This window comes from Entelurus aequoreus, linkage group LG21, assembly GCF_033978785.1.
Source record: "Entelurus aequoreus isolate RoL-2023_Sb linkage group LG21, RoL_Eaeq_v1.1, whole genome shotgun sequence".
Classification (NCBI taxonomy): Eukaryota; Metazoa; Chordata; class Actinopteri; order Syngnathiformes; family Syngnathidae; genus Entelurus; species Entelurus aequoreus.
The window spans coordinates 40,258,439-40,275,389 of record NC_084751.1 but is presented as its reverse complement, the minus strand read 5'-3'; the positions used below and the strand labels follow the sequence as shown (position 1 = coordinate 40,275,389).

At 41.5% G+C, this 16,951-nt stretch overlaps 1 protein-coding gene across 1 annotated transcript in view; it reads right to left on the bottom strand.

The window, feature by feature from the left end:
* Positions 1–10,807: 10,807 nt before the first annotated feature.
* The window catches only part of LOC133639062 (phospholipase A2-like), a 38,386-nt gene continuing 32,242 nt past the window's right edge, over positions 10,808–16,951 (bottom strand). Inside the window, exon 5 of the mRNA XM_062032147.1 lies at positions 10,808–10,861. Coding sequence (XP_061888131.1) covers positions 10,846–10,861 — 16 coding nt within the window. The 3' untranslated portion in view covers positions 10,808–10,845. The remainder of the gene's footprint in view (positions 10,862–16,951) is intronic.

Genomic DNA, 16,951 nt, shown 5'->3' with positions numbered 1-16,951 from the left:
TTTCTATTAGCATAATGTTTTCAATGGACTCAAATGTTGCATAGGCAGCAAAATAACACATTGGCATGTAAAGGAAAGCAAAAAAACATTACATACTTGCTGTGATGAGGTGGCGACTTGTCCAGGGTGTACTCCTTCATTATTAATAGCTGTAGTTGTTGTGGTCAAAAACACATTTTATAACAGTAATATTTTGACGATAAAAACAATTCAATGCAAAAAAATCAACTAAGTTATGATTTATTTGTTTCAGACATTAAGGAACATCATGTGGTTACGTTTACACCAGAGGTTCTCAAAGTTTTAGCTTTAGCAGCCATAAATACTACAGGTACTAACACCGACTATCATGTTAGTGTCATTTGCCTAACTGTCAAAACTGCTGTTACCTACTAAAATGAAACAAAAGCATTCTCATTTAGATGAGCAGGACGAGAGACAGATTCTTACTACGAATGTCACCGAGCAGTGAGTAAGTTGGTGGTCAAAGGCTTGCACCGACTTGCCACAGTGCTCCTGATTTTCGGTAGGTGCACGTCCAATCATCGTCAGAGAAAGGTTGCATGTTTTTTTCCCTCAACCAGATTTTGACTCAGTCATTCCCATTATTCCCTTTTTGTCATTGGGCAGTATCTCCAGACCCGAACTGTAGTTAGTGACCTCTTTAGTTGGCTTGCATAGGCAGCAAAATAACACATTGGCATGTAAAGAAAAGCAAAATACAATACGTATTTTCTGCGATGAGGTGGCGACTTGTCCAGGGTGTACTCCTTTATTATTAATAGCTGTAGTTGTTGTAGTCAAAAACACTTTTTATACCAGTACCGTATTTTCCGGACCATAGGGCGCACCGGATTATAAGGCGCACTGCCGATGAATGGTCTATTTTCGATCTTTTTTCATATATAAGGCGCACCGGATCATCTTTGTTGTAGCGGTGTAGCGTGCAAGGACGGGAGTGGAAGAAGTGTCAAAAGATGGCGCTAACTGTTTTAATGACATTCAGACTTTACTTCAATCAATAACGGAGCAACATCTCCTCATCCGGAAACAACAACAACAACTTGCCACAGTGCTCCTGATTTTCGGTAGGGGAATGTTGCATGTTTTCCCTCAACCAGATTTTGACTCAGTCATTCCAATTATTACCTTTTTGTCATTGGGCGGTATCTCCAGACCCGAACCGCAGTTAGTGACCTCTTTAGTTGGCTTGCATAGGCAGCAAAATAACACATTGGCATGTAAAGAAAAGCAAAAAACAATACGTATTTTCTGCGATGAGGTGGCGACTTGTCCAGGGTGTACTCCTTTATTATTAATAGCTGTAGTTGTTGTAGTCAAAAACACTTTTTATACCAGTACCGTATTTTCCGGACCATAGGGCGCACCGGATTATAAGGCGCACTGCAGATGAATGATCTATTTTCGATCTTCTTTCATATATATTTGTTGTAGCGGTGTAGCGTGCAAGGACGGGAGTGGAAGAAGTGTCAAAAGATGGCGCTAACTGTTTTAATGACATTCAGACTTTTACTTAAATCAATAACGGAGCAGCATCTACTCATCCGGAAACAACGACAACAAAATCGCACTAAAACATTTTGATAGCTTTTTGAGCGCCGTGTGTAATGTTCTATATTTTCAATGGAACATATAACATGTTGGTGTTGTTTACTTGAGTCATATTGCCATCATATTGCAGTCTGCACGTATCTCCTATGTTTGACTGCCATCTACTGGTCACACGTTTCATTACACCATGTACCAAATAAAATTGCTTCGAGGTCGGTAAGCAAAACCAGAATTATTCCGTACTTTAGGCGCACCGGGTTATAAGGCGCACTGTTGAGTTTTGAGGGGAAAAAAGGATGTTAAGTGCGCTTTATAGTCCGGAAAATATGATAATATTTTGACGACAAAAAAAAATTACATGAAAAAAAATCAACTAAGTTATGATTTATGCTGATGATTTATTTGTTTCAGACATTAAGGAACATCATGTAGTTATGTTTACACCAGTGGTTCTCAAAGTTTTAGCTTTAGCACCAATAAATACTACAGGTACTAACACCGACTATCATGTTAGTGTCATTTGCCTAACTGTCAAAACTGCTGTTAGCTATTAAAATGAAACAAAATAATTCTCATTTAGATGAGCAGGACGAGAGACAGATTCTTACTACTAATGTCACCGAGCAGTGAGTAAGTTGGTGGTCAAAGGCTTGCACCGACTTGCCACAGTGCTCCTGATTTTCGGTAGGTGCACGTTCAATCATCGTCAGAGAAAGGTTGCATGTTTTTTTCCCTCAACCAGATTTTGACTCAGTCATTCCCTTTTTGTCATTGGGCGATATCTCCAGTTAGTGACCTCTTTAGTTGGCTTGCATAGGCAGCAAAATAACACATTGGCATGTAAAGAAAAGCAAAAAACATTACGTATTTGCTGCGATGAGGTGGCGACTTGTCCAGGGTGTATGCCGCCTTCCGCCCAAAATGCACCTGCGATAGGGGACAAGCGGTAGAACATGGATGAATGGATGGATTATGCAATTGTGTTATTAATTTTATTGATTTCCCGAAGCATGTTTCAAATGTCCTTCATTATTAATAGCTTTAGTTGTTGTGGTCAAAAACACTTTTTATAACAGTAATATTTTGACGACAAAAAAAATTACATTAAAAAAAAATCAACTAAGTTATGATTTTTTTGTTTCAGACATTAAGGAACATCATGTGGTTACGTTTACACCAGTGGTTCTCAAAGTTTTAGCTTTAGCAGCCATAAATACTACAGGTACTAACACCGACTATCATGTTAGTGTCATTTGCCTAACTGTCAAAACTGCTGTTACCTATTAAAATGAAACAAAAGCATTCCCATTGAGATGAGCAGGACGAGAGACAGATTCTTACTACTAATGTCACCGAGCAGTGAGTAAGTTTGTGGTCAAAGGCTTGCACCGACTTGCCACAGTGCTCCTGATTTTCGGTAGGTGCACGTTCAATCATCGTCAGAGAAAGGTTGCATGTTTTTTTCCCTCAACCAGATTTTGACTCAGTCATTCCCTTTTTGTCATTGGGCGATATCTCCAGTTAGTGACCTCTTTAGTTGGCTTGCATAGGCAGCAAAATAACACATTGGCATGTAAAGAAAAGCAAAAAACATTACGTATTTGCTGCGATGAGGTGGCGACTTGTCCAGGGTGTATGCCGCCTTCCGCCCAAAATGCAGCTGCGATAGGGGACAAGCGGTAGAACATGGATAAATGGATGGATTATGTAATTGTGTTATTAATTTTATTGATTTCCCAAAGCATGTTTCAAATGTCCTTCATTATTAATAGCTTTAGTTGTTGTGGTCAAAAACACTTTTTATAACAGTAATATTTTGACGACAAAAAAAATTACATTAAAAAAAAATCAACTAAGTTATGATTTATTTTTTTCAGACATTAAGGAACATCATGTGGTTACGTTTACACCAGTGGTTCTCAAAGTTTTAGCTTCAGCAGCCATAAATACTACAGGTACTAACACCGACTATCATGTTAGTGTCATTTGCTTAACTGTCAAAACTGCTGTTACCTATTAAAATTAATCAAAAGCCTTTCATTTAGATGAGCAGGACGAGAGACAGATTCTTACTACTAATGTCACCGAGCAGTGAGTGAGTTTGTGGTCAAAGGCTTGCACCGACTTGCCACAGTGCTCCTGATTTTCGGTAGGTGCACGTTCAATCATCTTCAGAGAAAGGTTGCATGTTTTTTTCCCTCAACCAGATTTTGACTCAGTCATTCCCTTTTTGTCATTGGGCGATATCTCCAGTTAGTGACCTCTTTAGTTGGCTTGCATAGGCAGCAAAATAACACATTGGCATGTAAAGAAAAGCAAAAAAACATTACGTATTTGCTGCGATGAGGTGGCGACTTGTCCAGGGTGTATGCCGCCTTCCGCCCAAAATGCAGCTGCGATAGGGGACAAGCGGTAGAACATGGATAAATGGATGGATTATGTAATTGTGTTATTAATTTTATTGATTTCCCAAAGCATGTTTCAAATGTCCTTCATTATTAATAGCTTTAGTTGTTGTGGTCAAAAACATGTTTTATAACAGTAATATTTTGACGACAAAATAATTATATGCAAAAAAATGATTTATCCTGATGATTTATTTGTTTTCAGACATTAATGAACATCGTGTGGTTACGTTTACACCAGTGGTTCTCAAAGTTTTAGCTTCAGCAGCCATAAATACTACAGGTACTAACACTGACTATCATGTTAGTGTCATTTGCCTAACTGTCAAAACTGCTGTTACCTATTAAAATGAAACAAAAGCATTCTCATTGAGATGAGCAGGACGAGAGACATATTCTTACTACTAATGTCACCAAGCAGTGAGTAAGTTTGTGGTCAAAGGCTTGCACCGACTTGCCACAGTGCTCCTGATTTTCGGTAGGTGCACGTTCAATTGTCGTCAGATAAATGTTGCATGTTTTCCCCTCAACCAGATTTGGACTTTTCTCATTATTCCCTTTTTGTCATTTTACAGTATCACCAGACCCGAACTGCAGTTAGTGACCTCTTTAGTTGGCTTGCATAGACAGCAAAATAACACATTGGCATGTAAAGAAAAGCAAAAAAACATTATGTATTTGCTGCGATGAGGTGGCGACTTGTCCAGGGTGTACAGAGGATTTGTACGTTTTCATAATATGCTAGAAAGTAAAACAAAGAAAACAACCTGGAGTTGTCTTTATTTTAAGCTATCATGCTATGATTTTACCAATACGGGCCACTTGGGAATAGATGTTCCTCCATGTGGCCCCTGAACCACCCTGTAGTAAAAGTACCATTAAGAAATGCATTATATTGCCAAAAGTATGTGGCCACCCATCCAAATGATGAGAACCAGGTGTCCTAATCACTTGGCCCGGTGTATAAAATCAAGCACTTAGGCATGGAGACTGTTTCTACAAACATTTGTGAAAGAATGGGCCACTCTCAGTGATTTCCAGCGTGGAACTGTCATAGGATGCCACCTGTGCAACAAATCCAGTCGTGAAATTTCCTCGCTCCTAAATATTCCAAAGTCAACTGTCGGCTTTATTATAAGAACATGGAAGAGTTCGGGAACAACAGCAACTCAGCCACAAAGTGGTAGGAGTGTGAAATTTGGTGGAGGAGGAATTATGGTTTTTTGATTGATTCAAACTTCTATTAGTAGATTGTAAAGTACAGTACATATTCCGTACAATTGACCACTAAATGGTAACACCCGAATAAGTTTTTCAACTTGTTAATCAATCCATGGTACAAATATATACTATCAGCATAATACAGTCATCACACAAGTTAGTCATCAGAGTATATACATTGAATTGTTTACATTATTTACAATCCAGGGGGTGGGATGTGGAGGGTAGGGGGAGGTTGGGGCGGGCGGGTCGGATTTGGTTGATATCAGGTGTTTGGTGTGTGGTTGTTTTTCAGGAGTTGGGCTTGGCCCCTTAGTTCCAGTGAAAGGAACTTTGAATGCTCCAGGATAACAAAACATTTTTGACAATTCCATGCTCCCAACCTTGTGGGAACAGTTTGGAACCAGTGCACAAAGCAAGGTCCATAAATACATGGATGACAGAGCCTGGTGTGGATTAACTTGACTGGCCTGCGCAGAGTCCTGACCTGAACTCCTTTGGGATGAATTAGAACGGAGACTGAGAGCCAGGCCTTCTCCACCAACATCAGTGTGTGACCTCACCAATGCGCTTTTGGAAGAATGGTGGAAAAATTCCTATAAACACACTCCGCAACCTTGTGGACAGCCTTCCCAGAAGAGTTGGAGCTGCAATAGCCGCAAAATGGTGGACCCACATCATATTGAACCATATGGGTTAGGAATGGGATGGCACTTCAAGTTCATATGTGAGTCAAGGCAGGTGGCCAAATACTTTTGGCAATATAGTGTAGCTACTAAAATAATAGAGTCGTTTTTTCACTGAATACTTACTCAATTATTTATAATCATATGTTTTGTGGATATTTTATGACTACTCTTTACGTTCTCTTAAGTTAAATTGCTTATACTTGGGCGCAGTTTGTGTCTACTCTACCTATCTCCGGGTGTTGTTGGCATCAGACAGGCAGAGCACGGGTCATTCATGTCCAACATGCCAGCACAGGTTGCCATTTTCTCACCTCCTCTTCTTTCAATGCTTCGCTCCATCCTTCTCTGCGACTGGTGCTCTACTGCCACCCGGTGGGCGGCGCAGGCGGTGCCGCAGCCCCCCTCATTCATTTATGTTGTTTTCTCCAGCTCGAGGAGATGCCATGCATGTGATGGGCATTTCTTCCGTGCCGTACACTCGCTTTGTCGTGATTCGTGGAGATGATAATCGCTGAAAGCCATAATGTCGGCCACTTTCACCTGGATCCACATGACCGCTCCGTTTACTCTCCAGCTGTGTGAGCAAACAAACCCACTCAGGACTCGAATGTTTTTCACAGCTTGCGAGCCAAACGGAAGCGCGGTCCGTACATCGGGACACATCTGCGTCTGTAACCTCACAGATTTCTCCCCAAAAACTTCATAATGTTGCGCCCGAGAAAATAATAAAAGATTTTATTGGTACTTTTTTTTTTTGGGGTTGGACTCAAAGTGATGTCATGCAGTTTTACATACAACTGAGAAGCTGGATTGCTCAATATATGACGTAGGGTTGTCCCGATACCAATATTTTGGTACCGGTACCATAATATCTACAGCTTTTCACACACACAAGTGAATGCAAGTCATACTTGGTCAACAGCCATACAGGTCACACTGAGGGTGTCCGTATAAACAACTTTAACACTGTTACAAATATGCGCCACACTGTGAACCCACACCAAACAAGAATGACAAACACATTTCGGGAGAACATCCGCACCGTAACACAACATAAACACAACGGAACAAACACCCAGAACCCCTTGCAGCACTAACTTTTCCGGGACGCTACAATATACATCCTCCCAACCCCGCCCACCTCAACCTCCTCATGCTCCCAAATTCCAAGCTGCTGTTTTGAGGCATGTTAAAAAAAAATAATGCACTTTGTGACTTCAATAATAAATATGGCAGTGCCATGTTGGCATTTTATTTTTCCATAACTTGAGTTGATTTATTTTGGAAAACCTTGTTACATTGTTTAATGCATCCAGCGGGGCATCACAACAAAATTAGGCATAATAATGTGTTAATTCCACGACTGTATATATCGGTATCGGTTGATATCGGAATCGGTGATTAAGAGTTGGACAATATCGGAATATCGGATATCGGCAAAAAAGCCATTGTCCGACATCTCTAATTTCAACGATATTAAAGAGAAAGTAACTTATTTTCTGGAGTTTAGTCCATCATTCACACTTCTTATGTGAGACACAAACACGTCTTTCTCCTTCCTGTGCGTACTAAGTCGTGAAAAACTTGAAAATTCTTGACTAATTTGCCCAATTGAAAAGTAATATCTGTATATAAATTGGAGAATAATTTAGTGGTGATGATCAGTGAATAAGGATGGGAATCCAATACCAGTTTTTTGTTTAGAACCGGTTCCTAGTGTATGAGTTCCTTGGGGATGACGTTATAACGCAACGTGCGTAGGGCGTCAGATCGCGGAAATTGTTAGGTTCAAACACTGATGACATCTATTAAACAGACAAGAAGAAAAGAATCATGCAGAGACAGAGTTCAATTTTGCTCAATGAGGAGAGACGTATTGGGCTGTACACTCAGTTACCCCCACTACCACCAAACCCCGCCCACCTCAACCCCGCACTTTGTGACTTCAATAAAAAAATATGGCAGTGCCATGTTTGCTCTTTTTTCCATAACTGGAGTTGAAGTTGTTCTCTTATTTTGGAAAACCTTGTTTTTGATTGATTGATTGATTGATTGAAACTTGTATTAGTAGATTGCACAGTACAGTACATATTCCGTACAATTGACCACTAAATGGTAACACCCGAATAAGTTTTTCAACTTGTTTAAGTCGGGGTCCACGTTAATCAATTCATGGTAAAGTTACATTGTTTAATGCATCCAGGGGGGAATTACAACAAAATTAGGCATAATAATGTGTTAATTCCACGACTGTATAAATCGGTATCGGTTGATAACGGAATCGGTAATTAAGAGTTGTACAATATCGAAATATCGGCAAAAAAGCCATTATCGGACATCTCTATTTCTGGTCATTACATTAACATTGCACACAGTTTGAACAGTAACACTGTATTTTAAGATTTAGTACCACAGTTTGAGAATCAATAGCATAAAGAAAAAGTTATTAATATTTGGGTGTGATTTGGATCATTTCCACTACGCTGCTATGACGGATGGGAATCGAAAACTGGTTCTTGTTCAGAATCTGTTCCAGGTTGTAAGGAAGGGATTGTGGTTCCTTTAGAGTTGGAACACGATGGACAGATTCCTTGAACCATCTTTATTGCTGGAATGTGTGTGGAATAGGGAAAAGAGGAAAAAATTTCAATCCAATTATGTACTCAATAATATGCAGCAATAAACATGCATATGCATACATAATTTAATATAATATGAAGGTATGCCTAATAACAATATATATACTGCACTTAACTATGCATGAACTACAGCAAGTTTCTAAGCTTCAGAGCCACAAAGGGCGGTTGTGTTGTCTCTGTCGCCCTCTGGAGGCCAAACTACGCCACTGCAACTGTGATGGCGTTACATAAGCAAGGCGTGAAGGGAAACGCTGTCAATGAGACGAATTACCTCTCAATTTACCCCCAAAACATCTGAATTTAGCATACGTTGCACCAAACAAGGCACGACATTCAGTTCAAATGCTGTATGTATATGACAATAACGTACATTTAGTCGTCACAAGGCTGGCTGCCATCGTCGATCGAAAACGGGCTATTGTGACCAAGACGTGTTAGGAGGGGGTAATGACGTCACAGATTGAATTACCAAATTAAAGGCACAGGAACATTACAGAACTAGTTAAGTTAACTGCATGCAATAGGCTTTCGTACACACGTGTATAAATCCCTTAGAATTGCTTACCCATTTTTCAAACCCTTAACAAATCCTGCGGGCAAAATTGACGGCGCTACATAATGTCATACATCAAAAAAACAGGCCGAAGAAAGGTTCCAAAGTTTGGATATATTTTACGAATAAATATCGCCACAGCGCTACTCGCTGTCAGGTTCAAACACTGATGACATCTATTAATCAGACAAGAAGCAAGGAATCATGCAGAGACAGAGTTCAATTTAGCTCATGAGGAGAACGCATGGAGCTGCACACTTAGTCACAGTCTCGCCCTACGCTCTAAGGTTCAGCTCCCGCGTCCCTCTATTTATTCAGGAGTTCCACAGTCAACATCACCGAGGCCGCCTCCAAAAAGAGTGGTCACATATATCATGCAAAGCAGCTCCAGTACGCACAATACGTGACGGAATGTGCTGGGGGCCTTGAGATTTTGCCTTGTCTCCGCTTCGTCTGCGTGCTGTCATCTTATCTTCGTTGAGGTCCTTGAAGTCCTTGGCTGTTAGCGGGCTAAAACAAAGATAACATCTGTGGCTGAGGCCACCCCTCAGACAAGAAGTTTCGTCCTTGCACAGATACAAAAGTCTAACTTGAGCACAATAGCTAATAACTATAGCAACGGACTTTACGCATACTAAAGTTGTGTGATAATATATATACATGATTATTCTAACACTCGCAACAACTTTAAGTTTGCTGTTTCGACAAAAGGAGGACAAACGAGCAACATGCAAAAATATTTGAACACGCAGCGTGCTATAAATCGGCTGTCCCCAAACTACGGCCCGCGGGCCGGATACGTCGATAAGAGAATCAATAAGGAACGGGATCAATAAGCAGAATCAAAAGTGGAATCGAAACCAAAAATATCTTATAAGTTCCTATTACTAGTTACTATGTTACAAGGCTAAATTTCTCATCGCACGTACGCTAGAGGGCCAACTTCCACCTGTCTGACAAGAGTGTTCACTCTGTTGATTTCATGTCGCTATCGAACAAAAGCGCCCAGCTGCTGACACCAATGCAAAAAGTGAACCCTCTTGCAGCCTGTTTGGAAGCGATAGACGAAGAAAACAAACATGCACGGACATGTGCTAGTTTCATGTATGGTGAGTTCAAGAACCGACGAAATTAGTAGGACAAAACGATGTTCACCAAGTACTCTCATCAGTGAGGCGCACACACAAACATATTAAACAGTGGGCTTTCTAACAATTGGGAAGGTTTGTGTCATGTTTGTCCTCAAACAAAAAACATACTAAAACAAAACCAAAAAAAATGTTCCCCCATCTTTTTCCATTTTTAATCCTTATTTAAAAATGCTCCAGGGAGCCACTAGGGCGGCACTAAAGAGCCGCGGGTTGCTGACCCCCGCTCTATCCTGACTAGTCTCCAAGTTCCTGCCGCTCGAAACCAACCCCACAGCATGATGCAAGATGTCAGGTTCAAACACTCATGACATCTATTAAACAAGACAAGAAGCAAGGAATTAAACAGAGACAGAATTCAATTCAGCTCAATTGAGGAGAAACACGTAGACACTGCACGCTTGTCGTCCCACGCTCTGATGAAAGATTGTACGCCTCCTCTTTTATTTGGACTTTCCCTGATTACATGGCAACAGCTGTTTCTAAGGGAGGGGGGTCGTAAACAGCCATCGCCTTTGGTTACAAAACAGTTCAAAGAAAAGGTCGTAAAACAGTTCAAAGAAAAGGTGCCTGGAGGGGAGTCGGGCCCTGCTTCCTCTCCGCTTTGTAGATCTCGGGTCAAGATAAAATCTTCCTGTGGATTACAATAGAAGAAAGAAACCGACGCCTTCATGTCACTTTCCATCCTACACAGTGGAGTTTTACAAGCCTTCTGCTTAGGGATGTCAGATAAATGCGTTAAAATGTAATATCGGAAATTATCGGTATCGTTTTTTTTATTATCTGTATCGGGTTTTTTTTGTTTTTGTTTTTTTGTTTCTTTTATTAAATCAACATAAAAAACACAAGATACACTTACAATTAGTGCACCAACCCAAAAAACCTCCCTCCCCCCATTTCTTTCTGTTATCAATATTCTGGTTCCTACATTATATATCAATATATATCAATACAGTCTGCAAGGGATACAGTCCGTAAGCACACATGATTGTGCGTGCTGCTGCTCCACTAATAGTACTAACCTTTAACAGTTAATTTTACTCATTTTCATTAATTACTAGTTTCTATGTAACTGTTTTTATATTGTTTTACTTTCTTTTTTAGTCAAGAAAATGTTTTTAATTTATCTTATTTTATTTTATTTTTTTTAAAGTACCTTATCTTCACTATACATGGTCGTCCAAATTAGGCATAATAATGTGTTAATTCCACGACTGCATATATCAGTTGATATCGGTATCGGTTGATATCGGTATCGGTAATTAAAGAGTTGGACAATATCGGATATTGGCAAAAAGCCATTATCGGACATCCCTACTTCTGCTTGGTAGGATCAAAGACAGCTTTTGAACTCAACGTAACACAAAGTTTTGTGATAACTTAGATACAATTATTCTGACACCCATACTTCACTGTTATTTCCTCCAAACGTGATGCCTGGTATCCACGGCAAAGAGTTATAAAATTAGAGTTGTTAAAATTAGAAATATCTTGAAAATAAAAAAAAAATACTTTGCAGAGCATTAACGGCCATATTAGTCATTGGAACGCTTCAATTGGACTCATGCTTATGAATACATGTATTACTCTCTACTTTACTCCATGCATATTTTAGTGAAATTGCACGTTGCTATAGCGAGACCCACGGCGCAATATGTTGGGGTCAGGAAAGTTGCAGTTTTCACAACTGAGGCGAATCAATTATAAATCATAAGACACATGCGGTGCATTATACATCACACGGACGTTATTATACATCACACGTCCCTCCTGGGATTTTGATGTCACGCTGCGCTCGCTTACGCTTTTTTTCTTCTTTTTTTCATACGACTGCCCATGCCGCCGCAGAATATGAAACGAATATGCAGATCTGTAATTGTGCAAGAGTTTAGTGAGAGTCCCCAGCATTTGAGAACATCCTTTGGATGGTCGAAGCCTGCTCCATGTTTCTGCACTGCAAAAAGTGAAATCTAAGTAAGATGAAATATCTCAAATAAGGGTGATATTTGCTTATTTTCTGTCTGATAAGATCATTCTTCTCACTAAGCAGATTTTATGTTAGAGTGTTTTACTTGTTTTAGGGGTTTTGGTCCTAAATGATCTCAGTAAGATATTACAGCTTGTTGCTGAGATTTGATGACCTATATTGAGTAAAACATGCTTGAAATTAGTTTTTGTCCAAATGTCCAAAACACACCCAGCAATGGTGCACAGGAAGGCGGGGAAGAAGAGGAGAAAAGGCGGCCAAAATGGTCCAAAGTCCCAATTTTGTCCAAAATACCTCCCCGGGTTCCAGTCCCACGAGTCCCGCCGCCGGCCGCACAAGTCCCGGGATGCAAAAACTGTCCAAAACGCGCCAAGCAAAGTCCCACGGGAAGTGGGGGAGAAAAGTGAGAAAAGTCGGCAAAAGTCCCCAAAAATTTTCAAAATACCTACCGAGGTTCCAGTACCACATGGAGTGCCACGAGTCTTGTGGCACTCGAACCCGGGTGTGATTTTTGAACATTTTACCGACTTTTCTCACTTTCCTCCCCGCCTTGCCGTGGGACTTTGCTTGGCGCGTTTTGGACATTGTGGGCATCCCGGCCGGCGGCTGGACTTATGGGACTCGAACCTGGGTAGGTATTTTGAACATTTTTGGGACTTTTGCCGACTTTTCCAACTTTTATCCCCCCTCCCCGTGGGACTCGGCTGGGTGTGTTATGGACATTTTGGGCATCCCGGGACTTGCGTGGCCGGCGGCAGGACTTGAGGGACTCGAACCTGGGTAGGTATTTTTAAAATTTTTGGGGACTTTTGCCGACTTTTCTCACTTTTCTCCCCCCCTTCCCGTGGGACTTTGCTTGGCGCGTTTTAGACATTTTGGGCATCCCAGCCGGCAGCTGGACTTGCGCGGCCGGCGGCGGGACTTGTGGGACTCGAACCTGGGTAGGTATTTTAAACATTTTTGGGGACTTTTGCCGACTTTTCACACTTTTCTCCCCCCCTTCCCGTGGGACTTTGCTTGGCGCGTTTTAGACATTTTGGGCATCCCGGCCGGCAGCTGGACTTGCGAGGCCGGCGGCGGGAACTGTGGGACTCCAACCTGGGTAGGTATTTTGAACATTTTTGGGACTTTTGCAGACTTTTCCAACTTTTATCCCCCTCCCCGTGGGACTCGGCTGGGTGTGTTATGGACATTTTGGGCATCCCGGGACTTGTGCGGCCGGCAGCTGGACTTGTGGGACTCGAACCTGGGTAGGTATTTTAAACATTTTTGGGGACTTTTGCCGACTTTTCCAACTTTTATCCCCCCTCCCCGTGGGACTCGGCTGGGTGTGTTATGGACATTTTGGGCATCCCGGGACTTGTGCGGCCGGCAGCTGGACTTGTGGGACTCGAACCTGGGTAGGTATTTTAAACATTTTTGGGGACTTTTGCCAACTTTTCTCACTTTTCTCCCCCCCTTCCCGTGGGACTTTGCTGGGTGCGTTTTGGACATATTTTGCATCCCGGCACTTGTGAGAAAGTGAGAAAAGTCGTCAAAAGTCCCCCAAAATTTTCAAAATACCCACCCAGGTTGGAGTCCCACAAGCCCCGCCGCCGGCCGCGCAAGTCCAAAATGTCCAAAACGCGCCTAGCAAAATCCCACGGGAAGGCGGGGAGAAAAGTGAGAAAAGTCTGTAAAATGTTAAAAAATCCCACCCGGGTTCGAGTGCCACAAGTCTTAAGACTTGTGGCACTCCATGTGGGACTCGAACCTGGGTAGGTATTTTGAACATTTTTGGGACTTTTGCCGACTTTTCCAACTTTTATCTCCCCTCCCGTGGGACTTAGCTGGGTGTGTTATGGACATTTTGGGTTATGGACATTTTGGGCATCCCGGGACTTGTACGCTCGGCGGTGGGACTTGAGGGACTCGAACCTGAGTAGGTATTTTGAAAATTTTGGGGGATTTTTTTTTTCTCCCCGCCTTCCCGTGGGACTTTGCTGGGTGCGTTTTTGGACATTTTTTGCCGGTGGCGGGACTCGTGGGACTAGAACCCGGGGAGGTATTTTGGACAAAATTGGGACTTTTGACCATTTTGAAGATTTTTGGGACTTTTGCCAACTTTTCCAACTTTTATCCCCCCTCCCCGTGGGACTCGGCTGGGTGTGTTATGGACATTTTGGGCATCCCGGGACTTGTGCGACCGGCAGCTGGACTTGTGGGACTCCAACCTGGGTAGGTATTTTGAAAATTTTGGGGGATTTTTGCCGACTTTTCTCACTTTTCTCCCCGCCTTCCCGTGGGACTTTGCTGGGTGCGTTTTTGGACATTTTTTGCCGGCGGCGGGACTCGTGGGACTGCAAACCGGGGAGGTATTTTGGACAAAATTGGGACTTTTGACCATATCGGCCGCCTTTTCCCCTCTTCTTCCCCGCCTTCCTGTGCACCATTGCTGGGTGTGTTTTGGACATTTAGACAAAAATAGTTTCAAGCATGTTTTACTCAATATAGGTCATCAAATCTCAGCAACAATCTGTAATATCTTACTGAGATCATTTAGGACCAAAACCCTTAAAACAAGTAGAACACTCTAACATAAAATCTGCTTAGTGAGAAGAATGATCTTATCAGACAGAAAATGAGCAAATATCACCCTTATTTGAGATATTTAATCTTATTTAGATTTCAGTTTTTGCAGTGTGGATAGTGGAAGCCTGCTCCATATTTCTGTTATACGACACACCAAATGAGAGGAGAGCTTTTTCTTCTTGAACAAAAATAATAAAGCTGACAATGTTTCGGGTTTTTTTGGCACAGCAAGTACTTTATTAGGTATCAAAATGGAAAATGGTGCGGTAGGAGTACAAACAGTGCAAGATATTGCTGTATCACACCAAGAAATACGAACAGCTTGCTGCTCTGGCCGTGATTATTGATCCTTACTGTCAGCGTCTCCCAGGCTGGGGACTTCTAGCTGCTCTTGGCTTCGCTTCATTCCTTTTTAAAGTCTTCCAAATAAGGGCCCGCAGGCTGAAATATGGCAGATGACGCACTACAAAAAAATTATACTGTAATATGTTCTTACATATATTGTATTGTGACTAAAATGTTTCGTTTTTCTGCAACTTAATTATTTAATTTCTGTTTTGTTTTCATACAAAACCCAAAACCAGTGAAGTTGGCATGTTGTGTAAATGGTAAATAAAAACAGAATACAATGACTTGTAAATCCTTTTCAACTTATATTCAATTGAATAGACTGCAAATACAAAATACTTAACGTTCGAACTGGAAAACGTTGTTGTTTTTTGCAAATATTAGCTCATTTGGAATCTGGCTGTCCAGAGTCGGGACTTGGGGTGGACCGCTCGCCTGTGCATCGGTTGGGGACATCTCTGCGCTGCTGACCCGTCTCCGCTCGGGATGGTCTCCTGCTGGCCCCACTATGGACTGGACTCTCACTATTATGTTAGATCCACTATGGACTGGAATCTCACAATATTATGCTAGATCCACTATGGACTGGACTCTCACTATTATGTTAGATCCACTATGGACTGGACTCTCACTATTATGTTAGATTCACTATGGACTGGACTCTCACTATTATGTTGGATCCACTATGGACTGGAATCTCACAATATTATGCTAGATCCACTATGGACTGGACTCTCACACTATTATGTTAGATCCACTATGGACTGAACTCTCACACTATTATGTTAGTTCTACTATGGACTGGACTCTCACTATTATGTTAGATCCACTATGGACTGGACTCTCACTATTATGTTAGTTCCACTATGGACTGGACTCTCACTATTATGTTAGATTCACTATGGACTGGACTCTCACTATTATGTTAGATCCACTATGGACTGGACTCTCACTATTATGTTAGATCCACTATGGACAGGACTCTCACTATTATGTTAGATCCACTATGGACTGGACTCTCACACTATTATGTCAGATCCACTATGGACTGGACTCTCACAATATTATGTTAGATCCACTATGGACTGGACTCTCACACTATTAATTAGATCCACTATGGACTGGACTCTCACTATTATGTTAGATCCACTATGGACTGGACTCTCACTATTTTGTTCGATCCACTATGGACTGGACTCTCACTATTATGTTAGATCCACTATGGACTGGACTCTCACTATTATGTTCGATCCACTATGGACTGGACTCTCACTATTATGTTAGATCCACTATGGACTGGACTCTCACTATTATGTTAGTTCCACTATGGACTGGACTCTCACTATTATGTTCGATCCACTATGGACTGGACTCTCACTATTATGTTAGATCCACTATGGACTGGACTCTCACTATTATGTTAGATCCACTATGGACTGGACTCTCACACTATTAATTAGATCCACTATGGACTGGACTCTCACTATTATGTTAGATCCACTATGGACTGGACTCTCACTATTATGTTAGATCCACTATGGACTGGACTCTCACTATTTTGTTCGATCCACTATGGACTGGACTCTCACTATTATGTTAGATCCACTATGGACTGGACTCTCACTATTTTGTTCGATCCACTATGGACTGGACTCTCACTATTATGTTAGATCCACTATGGACTGGACTCTCACTATTATGTTAGATCCACTATGGACTGGACTCTCACTATTATGTTAGATCCACTATGGACTGGACTCTCACGATTATGTTAGATCCACTATGGACTGGACTCTCACTATTATGTTAGATCCACTA